The sequence below is a fragment of the Gossypium raimondii genome, chromosome 5 (assembly GCF_025698545.1).
Source record: "Gossypium raimondii isolate GPD5lz chromosome 5, ASM2569854v1, whole genome shotgun sequence".
Classification (NCBI taxonomy): domain Eukaryota; kingdom Viridiplantae; phylum Streptophyta; class Magnoliopsida; order Malvales; family Malvaceae; genus Gossypium; species Gossypium raimondii.
The window spans coordinates 17,141,794-17,154,036 of NC_068569.1; the positions used below are offsets into that span (position 1 = coordinate 17,141,794).

General features: G+C 38.4%; 2 protein-coding genes across 6 annotated transcripts; one reads left to right on the forward strand and one right to left on the reverse strand.

Annotated features, from left to right (window-relative positions):
• Nucleotides 1-470: 470 nt before the first annotated feature.
• LOC105769331 (uncharacterized) lies at nt 471-6,627 on the forward strand. 5 transcript variants are annotated; one of them, XR_008196092.1, is made up of 9 exons: nt 471-878; nt 1,217-1,959; nt 2,155-3,607; nt 3,709-4,375; nt 4,487-4,568; nt 4,725-4,772; nt 5,006-5,302; nt 5,787-5,956; nt 6,097-6,627. XR_008196092.1 is itself a non-coding variant. In XM_012589888.2 (8 exons), the coding sequence occupies exons 1-8, from the start codon at nt 599-601 to the stop codon at nt 5,210-5,212; spliced, it is 3,408 nt and encodes a 1,135-aa protein (XP_012445342.1). In that variant the 5' UTR covers nt 471-598; the 3' UTR covers nt 5,213-5,629. The 5 variants fall into 5 exon arrangements, 2 of the variants coding, with proteins under 2 accessions (XP_012445342.1, XP_012445340.1); XR_008196093.1 differs by having other exon boundaries at nt 5,823-5,956; XR_008196094.1 differs by lacking the exon at nt 5,787-5,956.
• LOC105769332 (uncharacterized) lies at nt 6,143-9,984 on the reverse strand. Its single transcript, XM_012589889.2, has 13 exons — nt 9,635-9,984; nt 9,164-9,335; nt 8,865-8,951; nt 8,429-8,511; nt 8,211-8,326; nt 7,997-8,107; nt 7,724-7,833; nt 7,174-7,486; nt 7,017-7,094; nt 6,883-6,933; nt 6,688-6,774; nt 6,451-6,528; nt 6,143-6,377 (listed from the first exon to the last, which is right to left on the reverse strand). Exons 1-13 carry the CDS (start codon nt 9,642-9,644, stop codon nt 6,327-6,329), a joined length of 1,347 nt encoding a protein of 448 aa, XP_012445343.1. The 5' UTR covers nt 9,645-9,984; the 3' UTR covers nt 6,143-6,326.
• Between the last annotated feature and the right edge of the window lie 2,259 nt (nt 9,985-12,243).

Consider the following 12,243-nt stretch of genomic DNA (forward strand, 5'->3'; position numbering starts at 1 on the left):
TGATATAAACAATAGACTATATAAATTTGTATATTATCTCGAAACTCAAAAGGTTGAGAATATGAGTACAAAATCTTTTTTGGCTTCATATCCTTTAATTTTATATATAATTAATCAACCTTAATAACTAAGATTGAGTGCCAGTTGAATTAGAAATACAAATAAATTAATTTTGTATAACAAAAGAGTTAAATATGTAATTAGATTTTTTAAATAGAATAATAATCACTCTACGAGAGGTATTTAATAATGTGAATACAATTAAAACCTCGTTATAAAATATTTTAATATTTTTAAAAAAAGATAAAATGATAATTCTTAAAAAATTAAAAATATTTACTGATTAAATGATATCATATACGTACCAAATAAAAACCTACATATCATGATTCATGAATTGGGGCGTACTCGTGAAAATCCATAAGCTATCACGTGGATTGGCCCGTAATAGCACAGGGTCCGGATGTCATTACCTAATATCCAAAAACCCATCGAACTCCTACCCTCCTCTAACAGTTTAACGCTCTGACTCCTTGTAGCGAGACGCAAAAACACCGCTTCGCTCGGCGTCGCCTCCCTCATCTTTCTCTCCGCACCCATGGCGATGTCATCTTCCGAACAACCGCTGAAGAAGCGAAGGCTGTTCGATCCGCCACCGGATACCGTGTCTCAGCCGGAGACCTCCGTGGCTCCACCGACCACTCCCCCTCCGTTGTCTCAAGAGGAAATTCTCTTGAGGAGGAGAAACAGGGACGAGATTCGAAGTGTTTACGAGAATTACAAAAGGATTAAGTCTTGCATTTCCCTGAAAGGCAAAGATGCTCGGTGCATGCCTGAGCTTGAGCAAGCTTACCATGCTCTAATAACTGCTTCTAGAGGTCAGCTTCTTTTTACTCTTTTCCCTTAGCTTTTTTCTTATAATTGCTGGCATTGAATTTTGATCCTCGGTGAGTCGAAGGGGAAAAATTAATAGATTTTATACATGTTTGGTCAGAAATCAGAATCACAGTAAAAAAAAGAAAAAGGAAGGTCCTTTATTGTAATCTAAATGAGCTGAATTCTGGTTAATTAGTAGATTTCCAAGAGTTGGAAGTATATTATAATTTGATTGTTTTTGAATGGAGCATCACTTCTTTAGAATCTTTTGGGCAATGATATACATTTTAGTTATGCACTGAAAGCCTTTTAGGAAACATTATTTTCTACTACTTTGCAGGTTGTTTAAGTGTACAGCGTCTTGTGGCCGATTTTGTTCCTCGATATGCCTCACACTGTCCAACTGCTCTTGAATCTGCTACGAAAGCCATCATCGATGTGCATAACTCTAGCTTGGCAGTGATAAGTAGGGGAGAAGATGCTGATAATGTCGCATTCCAAACTGCTAAAGCTTGCATTTTTGGTCTGGCTGATATTTGTTCGACAGCTTCTATAGAGGCACCAAGTTCATTGGTTGCAAGAGGCATCTGCTCAACTGTTTTCCAGAACGTTCTCTCGTTTCTCATAGCATCCTTCCAGGGGAAGGATTTGTTTCAAATTGTTGATAGAGATATTTGTAAAATTCTGGATTCTGATGAAATGTTTTCCAAGCTAAAGCAAAAATTTTCTGATGAAGATGAATCTTCATTGATTAAGTTATTCAAATTACAAATTTTGAGTCTACTCCGGATTCTATTCTGTTGTCCAAAAAAATTGCTTTCTGCCTGCTTTGAGCTCTTCAGGTCATCTGAAACTGATGAAGCCGATAAAGGGCTATATTTTCTGAGACAGGCAACAGGCAGGCTTGATGATCTTGATCCCACTTTTGGTTTAGATAAAATAAAAGTAGAGCCTAAAAGCTGTATGGATTCCCTTGGAACTAGCACCAAAACCAGTGTGCTTACTGGTGAGACACCTGGATCAGATAGTTGCACTGCCATAGAAGATTCATCTTCTGTTCTGAAGAGCTCTTTGTTGGGTCTGGTAATGCTCTATAATTTACCTATCAAATAAATTTAATGGACTTTAGTGGTTAACTTGTTTCCAAATTCTTAATTCTGATTCTAAAGTAGGATTGTTTACCTTGGTGTATGAATGTGTTTTTTTCTTTGTATTCTAAAACTTTCTTATGTTTGTCTATTGCTCATTCCTTGTTGCATCTCATATCATGTTATGTAGGTTTTTGGTAAAAATCCGTCCTTGAGAAATTGGATGCTCTTAAAGTACAAGAAATTATGCAAGTCATCTCCATCTAAATCTGTGCCAGAGATTGTATCTAGCTTGGAAGGAATCTTTGAATTGTTTGGGAAAGGTATTAATATGGAAGCCAGTCTAGTAGACAGTGATGAGGATGATTCTGATTCCTCTAAATTTTCTAGTCAGCCGAACTTGATTTCTAGAAGTTCTAATCAACATGAAACCTTGAGTGACCAATCTGGAAGAGGTAAGTCAAGCAATGAGACTTGTATTGAAAATTTGTCAGGTCAATATCTGAATCCCCACATTGTTCCTCCAGAAACCAATCTCCACTTAAATGCTGGTTCTAGTCATGATAGTGGAGGTTCAAGGTCCGTGGACTTCGAAAGGCATGACCATGGGGATTTGACCAGTAGTAGGTCTTCTGTTCCAAGGGACCAATCAAGCCATCAGTTGCTTTCACCTGCTACTAGAACCCCACGGGACTTAAGGGGTAATTCGTTTGAGGGTAGAAATCACTTTAAGAATGTTGACATGAGTCAAGGTTCAAATTCAAGCGGCACTTCTGCCTTAAGATCTGCTAGTGGAGGTGTAAGCAATGCTTTGGCGTCACCCAGTAATCGTTATGGAGCATCTTCTCTAAGTGTATGGTATTTTGATAGTGATCCTGCTAGCTTGGGTGTTTTCTCAGCTTCTCGGCAGCTATGGTTGGGATCTTTAGGGCCTGATGCATCTGAGGGTTACATAAGGTTTGAGCTAGAGCGGTTTGGTCCCGTTGAGCAATTTTTCTTCTTTCAAGTTAAAGGATTTGCTTTGGTTGAGTATAGAAACATCATTGATTCGATAAGAGCTAGGGAATATATCCGTGGCTGTTTTCCTTGGCAAGTAATGTTCATGGATATAGGGTTGGGAACCAGGGGTTCTGTGAATGGTGTTGCTGTTGGTTCTAGTTCTCATGTTTATGTCGGAAACATTTCGAGTCAATGGGCAAAGGACGAAACTTTGCATGAATCAAGGAAAGTGATCTACAAGGGTCCTTACATGGTTATTGATCTTACTTGTGAATGTGCATTGCTGCTGGAATATGAAACTCCTGAAGAAGCTGCTGCTGTTATGGCACATCTTAGACAACATCGAAAAGAAAGAAACGGCCATATGCCTCCATTTAATGCAGCTCCACCTTCTGTCTCTATGCCCCATGTTGACAGTGGAAGGTCTGGTGCTGCTCCACCTATCCATGCTGACATAATAAACAATACGTCTGGAAACATGTCTAGCAGCTCAATGGAACTTGTATCTCCAAAGTTAAGGATGGAGAATCATGGAACTCCAGCACCTGGTGCACATCCATTTCAGTCAAACTGGCCTCCTGAAGGTGCGGTGAGAAAAGGTGATGGCTATGACAACAACCTTATTGCAGATCCTGCACAAGGAGGTAATGTCGTATGTGCTGAGTTGCTAAATATTCATAATCAGTACTGGCTCTTATCCTCATTATTTCTTAACAGTGTTGTGTATTGACCAACGGTATTTTAGGTGGTGGTGCTGTCTCTGGTGCCTCTGCACAAGTATGGAGTTATCAGAAACCTGAAAGTGAGATGCATTCTGCACCTGGGAGCATGCCATGCATGCCTATAGCAACACAAAACCTTACTGCTCCACCACCACCCCCACAACTCCAAGCACCTCCATTTATGCGACCTGTTTACCATCCTCCAAACAGTTCCTGGGATCCCAGAGGTTTGAATCACCAGTTTCCTCAGAATCCAATTTCACCTGGTGTAGTGCCTAATACATTTCATGGCAATGCTGTTCCACCTCCACCTCCACCTCCCTTTGTATCTGCTTCTGTGACTCCACTTGCTCAGATGCAAGGACCTCCAGTGCAGCATTTTGAGCAGAGGTTCCCTCATCCTGTTGTTCCGCCACCTCTATCATCGATGCCGCCTCCGCCGCCACCGCCTCTATCTCCACCACCATTGCCTCAGTCGTTGCCACCTCTGGTTCCCCCTCCACCTAATTCACCTCCTCCCCCTCCTCCACCTATAGCAGAATCAACTGACATGGGTAGTTCTGAACGGTGTGTAAAGTATCAGTGGCAGGGCTCATTATGTAAGAGTGGAGCTCATTATTGCACAATTTATGCTCAGAGACTAGATTCAGATCTTTGCAAATATTCAAATGCCAGTCCTGAGCCCACAGAGTATGAATTTTGTTCTTCTCCTTTCCCATTAATTTCTGATCTCATCATGATTTTTGTCAGGAGTAGAGAACAATTTCTTCTTAAAACTTTCTGCTCTGGTGCATGTTACAGATGGCCTGCTAAACTAGACATGACCAAGCGCACAGATTTTCGGCATGTGAAGTCAACATTCACCAATACCCCACCACATAAAGTGCGTCAATAATGTTCCCTTATTTTCAGATTTTTATTGTGGAAAGAACTTGGTTGAATATCCTTGCAGTGTCTTTTCTTTTTTATTATTATGGTTTTTGACAGAGAAAGTCTTCTGGTTTTAAAAAGTAACCGCTGGTGTTTTTCTGTGGTGCAGAGAGAAGTTTGTTGTTTGATCCCTTCTTCCACAAGTGACCATAAAGGCGTAAGTCATCTTATGTTTATAAACTTATCCCTAATTAGATATGTCAATTTCTACTCTTTGTGCTCAAAATTTCATGTCCAAACCTCTAAATGGGTCTCTATTCTCTACTGCTACCACCAGGCTTCAGCTTGAAACAATCTTATGCGTTGCCAAGTGCTCTCTTCTAAACATTTTTTAATGCCTAAATCTCAGAAAATGTATCTGGCTTATTCTTGAAACTCCTCTGTATCCAGTTTCAGGATTTTATTTCATACTTGAAGCAGAGGGATTGTGCAGGAGTTATTAAGATTCCAGTAGTGAAATCCATGTGGTCCAGGCTTCTTTTTATTCTTCCATACTCGCAAGATGCATGTTCCATGCTTTCTGTTGTACCACCTAATGCATCTGACTGCCTCATTGCCCTGGTTTTGCCCAAAGAAACAAACTTTGAGTGGGTTTGAGCTTCATGGCTTACTTCCAGTGAAACCCTTGTTCCAGTCTATGAATCTTTGGGAATGGATAAATGGTACTCGTGCATCACCAGCAGAGGGGTAAGAACCCAGAAAAAAACCATGCTGCTTATCTCCATAATCCATTGTACAGAAAGCCTTTTTGTCCGCTGATAGCTTATTAGTTTTGTTAGGTACTACATGACAGAACGAACGTTATAGTTTTAAACTTGGATTGATGAAAAAAAAGTCATCCCTAGTTTTGTTGGTACTGTTTGATTTCAAATCCTGTACATAAGTAATATTTCTTTTGTTTTTATGGCAAAGGCGGAAATTATTACTATTGCTAGGATGCGAAATTGATTTTTTCTTTTCCTTTTTCTTTCATTTCTTTTCTTATATCAACGTGAATCTTGCACTTCCAATGAAGGGAGCGGAGTACTGCTCTTTTGTAGTAGTTTGCTTTGGTTTGGGTTGGTTAAATTTTAACTAAAAATAAATAATGCTTTGCGGATTATGGGCAAGGGGATCATGAAAGTTTATAACCACGACACTAGTTGACACCAAGTATGCTCGACTACTGCAGTACCCATAGTTAATCGCCCTTCACTGTCATCAACAGTTGGGAGGTTCCAAAGCGGCCTAAGATGACTTGCCTGATCATTATGCTATTGGGACTTATGGATTCATCTCAAAAACTTGCCCAGATTCCCCAGTACCAGAATGTCCAGAGGGAGGGGGGAAAACATAATTACAGTAAGGATCGAGGAGACGAATAAGCACTTCTCCATGAAACTGATTGATTAGGTTTCATCATATAGTTTTTCGTATAAAAGAAACCTTTCTGTCTCTTCTCGTAGCTAATCAATTTGCAATGAATTGTTGTCTGATTGCAGGCTCGTATCACAAAGAAAGTCTTGGAAATGGAGGAATGCAAAAACATGATGAATCATGACAGGAATATGCCTTTAAATAAATCACATAAAGAGTACAACAAGAATGAAGTTTATTTGATATGAAGCCACGCCAATACAACCAAAATGGTTCGTCGCTTATCAGATTTAGATTACAATATGTTGGCGTATCAGGTGAACTAATGGTGTTCCTGCTCTGGCTTGGCAGCAGCTTATGAATCTTCATCGCCTACATTAACAGCATAGTGCCCAAAGTTCCTACCCTGAGTACAAAGAGATACATCACCAGCCAATTCACTAATAATCAGTTTGTAGACACAAATCAGAGACACGTACCGCAGATAGCATCCGCTGCTTATTCAATAGCTGGGTTCTTGCTTTGTTGAGGGCTGAATTCGGTGACTTGTACATTCTCTGTATCACAGAATCAGAAGAAATCAGTATTACTTTCATACCATTTGATAATTCAATACATGTATATATAAAAGAATGGAAAACATAATTGATAATTAACATAGCATTGTTCTGTAAAAATGTCATCGCCCACAATAAATTGTAGGCTTAAAATCTTACCTTCTCACCGTTGGACATATGTTCACTGCCTAGAAGATTCCTTTTATTTGGAGTGAACCCAAAAATATCTTGTAGGAATTCATTTTCCTGTACAAATGAAACAAAAGAAAGAAAAAGAAACCTCTTAATTCACCAGCAAATAAAATACAAGCAATTTGCATAAACATGTGTTTACTTCCTTGAAAGAACACCAACCTGCATGTGTTTAGTGAAGCCTCCAGCAAGAAAGCACCTCAAAAAGTTCAACTGTTGGATTGAAATTTGAGTATTATTATAAAAAGTAAAGGGCATGTAACTAACAATGGGAAATGGAGAAGTGAAAGAGAAACCTGAATCAACTGAGACCATGATGATGTCTGCAGTAAGTCCCCACCAATCTTCATTGATGTGTTGGGACTATAACAATCCTAACAACATCAAGATAACAGTTAACATGAAAGTCCTGAGAACTATGAGTTCACGAAATGAAGGACAATAATACGGTACCTCAAGGAACTCTAACACATCTTTAAACAAGTTCCTCTGGTTGTTGAGATCTTTCTTGGCAGAACCTTTACCACCAGCTTCCACTGAGAGGTCTCTGACTTGATTCAAAATTTTTCCCTTCAGTCCTTGTATATATGAGAATCCTTCTTTAGATTTATTTCCTTCTGAAACTGAGCCATCACTGGAACCTTTAGTTTCGGCAGCAAATTTTTCTAAGCTTCCCATCTCAAAAATTACTGCCAGTGCTTCACCAGCAGCAATGCGGACAGATCGGTCATCCTTATCTAGCAAACTAGACAAATATGTAATGGACCTGCATAAATGGCCAAGACTTATTAGTCTATTAAGCCAATCAAGTTGTTCAACATTGTGGTTTTATTTTGTAGTTTCGCAGTATCTATAATTTTCACAAGGTTCATTGACCTGCTCTTTTAGATATTTCAAATCCCAGAATTGGTTTAGCTGAGATACAAGTGGATTTAGCGGTTCCAAAGACAACAAACTATCAGGGGAAAAAAAAAGGAGAATAAAGTATGAAGAGTCCACTTACTCTTGCCAAAGTTTCGGACTAAGCCTCCAACCATCCATGGTTGTCAGAAGAAATGACCACGCAGACACAACTGCTGTTATTACAGCTGCAGAAGGCTTCACAGCAACCACCTACAAGTCAAAAAAGACATAATCAACCCGCAAATAAAGAAAATGAATAATGCATTAATAGTCATCATGTTCTTCCAATAACAAGTTATGAGCATCAACCGTATGAACCTTAATAAATCACAATATGCTTTTCAATCAGTCAAAATCAGGCATATATACTTACGTTAGAACCTAATTTAGGATGAACCACTTGCCATATAATTTGCATTGATTTTTCTGTATCTTCTGGATCATCGCCCCCAACAAATGTGATGACAGCCATACACTCCAGTAACTACAATAAGAAGCCAGGTCATGTGAAACCACAACTGGTTAAACATCATAATACCCACAAAATATTAGAGGTAGGATGAATTCCTATTGAATTTCTCACTCACTGAAGCTGTCTTAGAAGGATCAGAACCAGATTTAAAAGCCTGTGAAAGAGGAATCATTGATTCTTCCAAAATTTCCCGTGCATTATCTCCTGGACCAACAGTTAAGGCCAGCAACCCTACCAAAAAAAAAAACATTAACAGCTTGAATACATACTGAAGCCTTGTGTTTTGATATCTGCATGAGAGCATGATCATTTGCAAAAGTATTTGAGACTAACCAATGGTATGGGATGCCAAAGATATCTCTTTGCTGGACCCCTTTTTGATAGAATTCAAACACTGATGCAGTAATGTAGCAAATCTGGACAACAGCCAAAAGTAAACATATTACCAACAAAAGTACAAAGATTCAAGTATTCAAACCGTATGTTCTGCATTACGAGAAATATTTTCACCCATACTTACCAATGCTCTTAATAATAGAAAGTAAACGATCTAACAATATGGAATTTGACATACAATAAATTGCTTGATCTCACTATAAAATGCTATCATAGTTCTTCACATGCCCATTTTTAAGGAACTAATTAAGATATCCTAGTCAGCTCATCACAGCTCAATAAAATCTCACAGAACAATGCCCTTAATCCTCTCTGCAATTCTTGCAATAGCAAATGCTAGAAAGATGAAAACATTTAGAAAAAAGGAACTTACTTCCTCTCCACGAACTGCTGGCCCTGTTGCAAATTGCTATTGAAAGCCTCAATAATCACTGCCAAGGCCTTCTCCCGTGTAGAACCCCTTCACCAACAAAAGAGGAAAACAGCAATTCAGCTACATTCAACTCGTAGCATAATTATTCTCAAATTCTAGCTAATGTCAAAAACCTAGCAAAGTAGCTAATTTCAACTAACATAATACTGTCCCGGTCACAACAGCAAACAATTAAACCATTCAAATGCATCAAATTACATCCAGAAAGTTAAAAGAATAAGCAAACAACTACTTCTAACCTCTTTTCATATAAAGCATCAACAGCTTCATCAAGTAAACTATCCTTATTAAACTCTACTTCTTCAGAAGCAGACACCGACATTCTATCAGAACGCGTGGTTGACGATGAACTTACACTACTATTATCATCGTCACTATCTAACATCGTCGCATTCTTACGCTGAGTTTTACCTGCCAAATCCAAACAATTCCTTTTAATTCGCAAAAAATAAAAATGACAACTTCAATAAAACGAAACTAAAATCAACACCGAACACAACCCAAAACAAATAATATGAAATTCTTTAAACAAGCTTTGACAAAGCCATCAATAATCAACAAGTATTCATATCATTCAGGGATGACAACATAATTGGTAAAGTAAGAAAAAGAAAAGCAAAAAGCAAGAGTTAATCAAATTATTCTAGGGCAAAAGAAAAAAAAACAAATTAAAGAAAACGAAAAGGAAATCAAGAAAAAAATAAACTTACGTTTTCCCATGTTGGAGACGATTCCTATTCGATTGGATTTTACTTTTTTATTATGTCAATAACAGGTAAAAGGTTGACTAAGAATCTGAAGATGAGAAGAAAGCTTAGAAATTAAAAAACGATCGACAAAACAAAACCGAAGCGAAGAAGAAACCAAACAGATCAACGAAGACGATGACGGAAGAGAATCGAATGAGGATGCAGCCATTAAAATTGATCTTAATTTTGTTAGGCGGAGAAATTATCCTAGAAATTATAAACCAAAAGGGGAAAACTCTGCGAATCTTAGAGAACCCTGCCTTTTATAAGGAAATGGGAAAAAGTGGGTCACGTTAGGGTGTGGAATTGGGAAAGAGAGTTCTATTACTCTACTGAAAGAAATATTCAATTTGGGTGGTATGGAATATTCGGGGCCAAGCCAACCTGTAGCCAGTAATTTGTGAAGGATTGACGTGGCATGGTAGGTGTCGTTGACTTGACTGGATTGGAAATGGTGCGATCTGATTGGGGATGGCCTGTCGGTATCACGCGCCGAATGGGCCACAAGGCGGCAGTAGGGGTAAGGGAGAGACCACGTGTAATTAAGATGAAACACGTGATTTTGAAGGTGAATGCGAATGGATAGGATTGTTGTTTTTTAGATTCTCAGGGTGTAATAAGTGGCTGTCGTAACGCAAGGGAACTACACTCTCAAATAAATTTAACTTATTTTTTCTTTTTTTAAATAACCTGCTATTTCTAAATTATTAAAACATCCCCAATTGGGCCTTTTGTATTCTCTTTAGTCTTTATGGTAACAGAAATACATTGGCTATTGGAGTTAATGGCCCAATAGATTTCAATTGGGCTTTTAAATCTGAGTTGTATTTGCGTTTTTGTAGCTTTCTAGAAAATAGGAATTTAACTTCATTCTTTTTTATCAATAATTAATGGGTTTGACCCTCACCAAACTCATATTAAAGTGAATCTTCTTTAGTAATTGCATGCATTAGTTTTGAACATTAATCCTATCTATATTATCTATGAAACATCCAACTGAGTTTAATATTTTTGAATAGAAATTGTATTTATCTATTTATGTTACACAATCACATAATTTACAATAGGATACTCAGCTTTCCAGTACAAAGTTGTGGTTCACCATTATCGGCCTTCATCTGTAATGGACAAAACTAGCTAGTGGTGTTGGATCGTCTTGTTTTTAATGGTGCCGAAACGCCTAAATATTGGAGATGGACTTGGAAAGCCCAATTAAATATCATAGTTGCTGCGGATTTGAGTTGGTGACGATGGGGATGGAGAAAGATAATAAAATTGGAAGCAAAGGAAATAGCCATGTGAGCACACCGCCCATAGGGTGTTTGGGGAGTAGAAAATTTGAGAGGGATAAGGGGGGAGGCCAGTCAAAACTTCGGGAATCCCAAACTCCTTTCCCTTGTCCCTCCCTGTCTGACTGACTGACTGACTGACTGACTGTCTCTGAAATACAAGGTATGCTTAGCAGTCACTTTTGTTGAACGAGATGGCATAAGAGTTAGCGTGTTATTTTTTTTCTTTGTGCGGTTATTACACTTGTTTGTCAGAAATTTACAAGGCACCAACCACAATCATACAGGGCAGCCCCCCTCCACTCTCCATCCTTTCTGTTATTTTTGCCGTAAATTTCGTTAAGTGATCTCTGGTATTTATTATAACTCCTATCGCTAGCTTTACGAAAGCTTTCACTCTTTCATTAAGTCATTTAAAAATTAAATAATGCCCAAAAAACAGCCTGAGTTTTTTATTGGAAGTGGAAGGTTGAAGTTTGAACATGCCTTTGACATTGCAACACCTTCTGGTTCAAAACATCGGAATTCTCTCGAATCATGAACCAATGCTTGGGGGTTTAAACATCAATTATGAAGGTCAGTTTAATGAGTACTTTTGTTAATTTTAATTCATATCGGGTTAAACAGGAGACATGCTCATTTTGTCACTGCCTACATTTACTAGTTTCAGTTTTATCCTGATCAATTTGCTATTATTGTTGAAATACTGTAGGTTTTCTTCCATGGGAGTCCTGAATAATTTCCTGAACCAGACCATTTGGGTCCTCAGATTCATCAGTGGGTGCCGGATGATGCAACCCAAAATGCAGGGATTGCAAGGGAAAGTCGACATACACCATTCACCCAAAGAGACTGGCACAGGGCACCAAATGCAGAATGGCCGGTGTAGGAGGCAACAATTTCCCAGCAAACACTGCCCCGATCCCAATTTGCAACCCTCCTTACAGTCACCTTTTTAAAGAGGATGCCAATCTATACTGGTGCTCGGCTTGGCTTTTCCCTAGCAGTGTGTGAGCCCATTTTCACCGTTCTATATATGGACCGGATCACAGTGGACGATATATATAAAATAAAAATAAAAAAACGGGGACCATCTTTACGAAATGTATCATCATAGTTGGAAATTCATTGAAAGAGTTTTGGATATTTGATCCCAGAATCACATATCATTGATCGATCTTCGATATCAATGTTTTGACATAAGCAATATTACGCAGATGGCGTGAAGAACCTGACGTTTTGGTACACTCATATGACTCTTACATATCATTGTTATGGATC

What these genes read in the sequence shown, in the direction of transcription:
- LOC105769332 (XM_012589889.2), bottom strand. An exon ending in ATCCTTCTAAGACAGCTTCA is followed by an intron (nt 8,108 to 8,210) that starts GTGAGTGAGAAA and finishes TTCTTATTGTAG; the next exon opens with TTACTGGAGTGTATGGCTGT. An exon ending in GCTTCACTAAACACATGCAG is followed by an intron (nt 6,775 to 6,882) that starts GTTGGTGTTCTT and finishes TCATTTGTACAG; the next exon opens with GAAAATGAATTCCTACAAGA.
- LOC105769331 (XM_012589886.2), top strand. Translation starts at nt 599, where the DNA reads ATGGCGATGTCATCTTCCGAACAACCGCTGAAGAAGCGAAGGCTGTTC. An exon ending in TCTAATAACTGCTTCTAGAG is followed by an intron (nt 879 to 1,216) that starts GTCAGCTTCTTT and finishes ACTACTTTGCAG; the next exon opens with GTTGTTTAAGTGTACAGCGT. An exon ending in CCAATACCCCACCACATAAA is followed by an intron (nt 4,569 to 4,724) that starts GTGCGTCAATAA and finishes TCTGTGGTGCAG; the next exon opens with AGAGAAGTTTGTTGTTTGAT.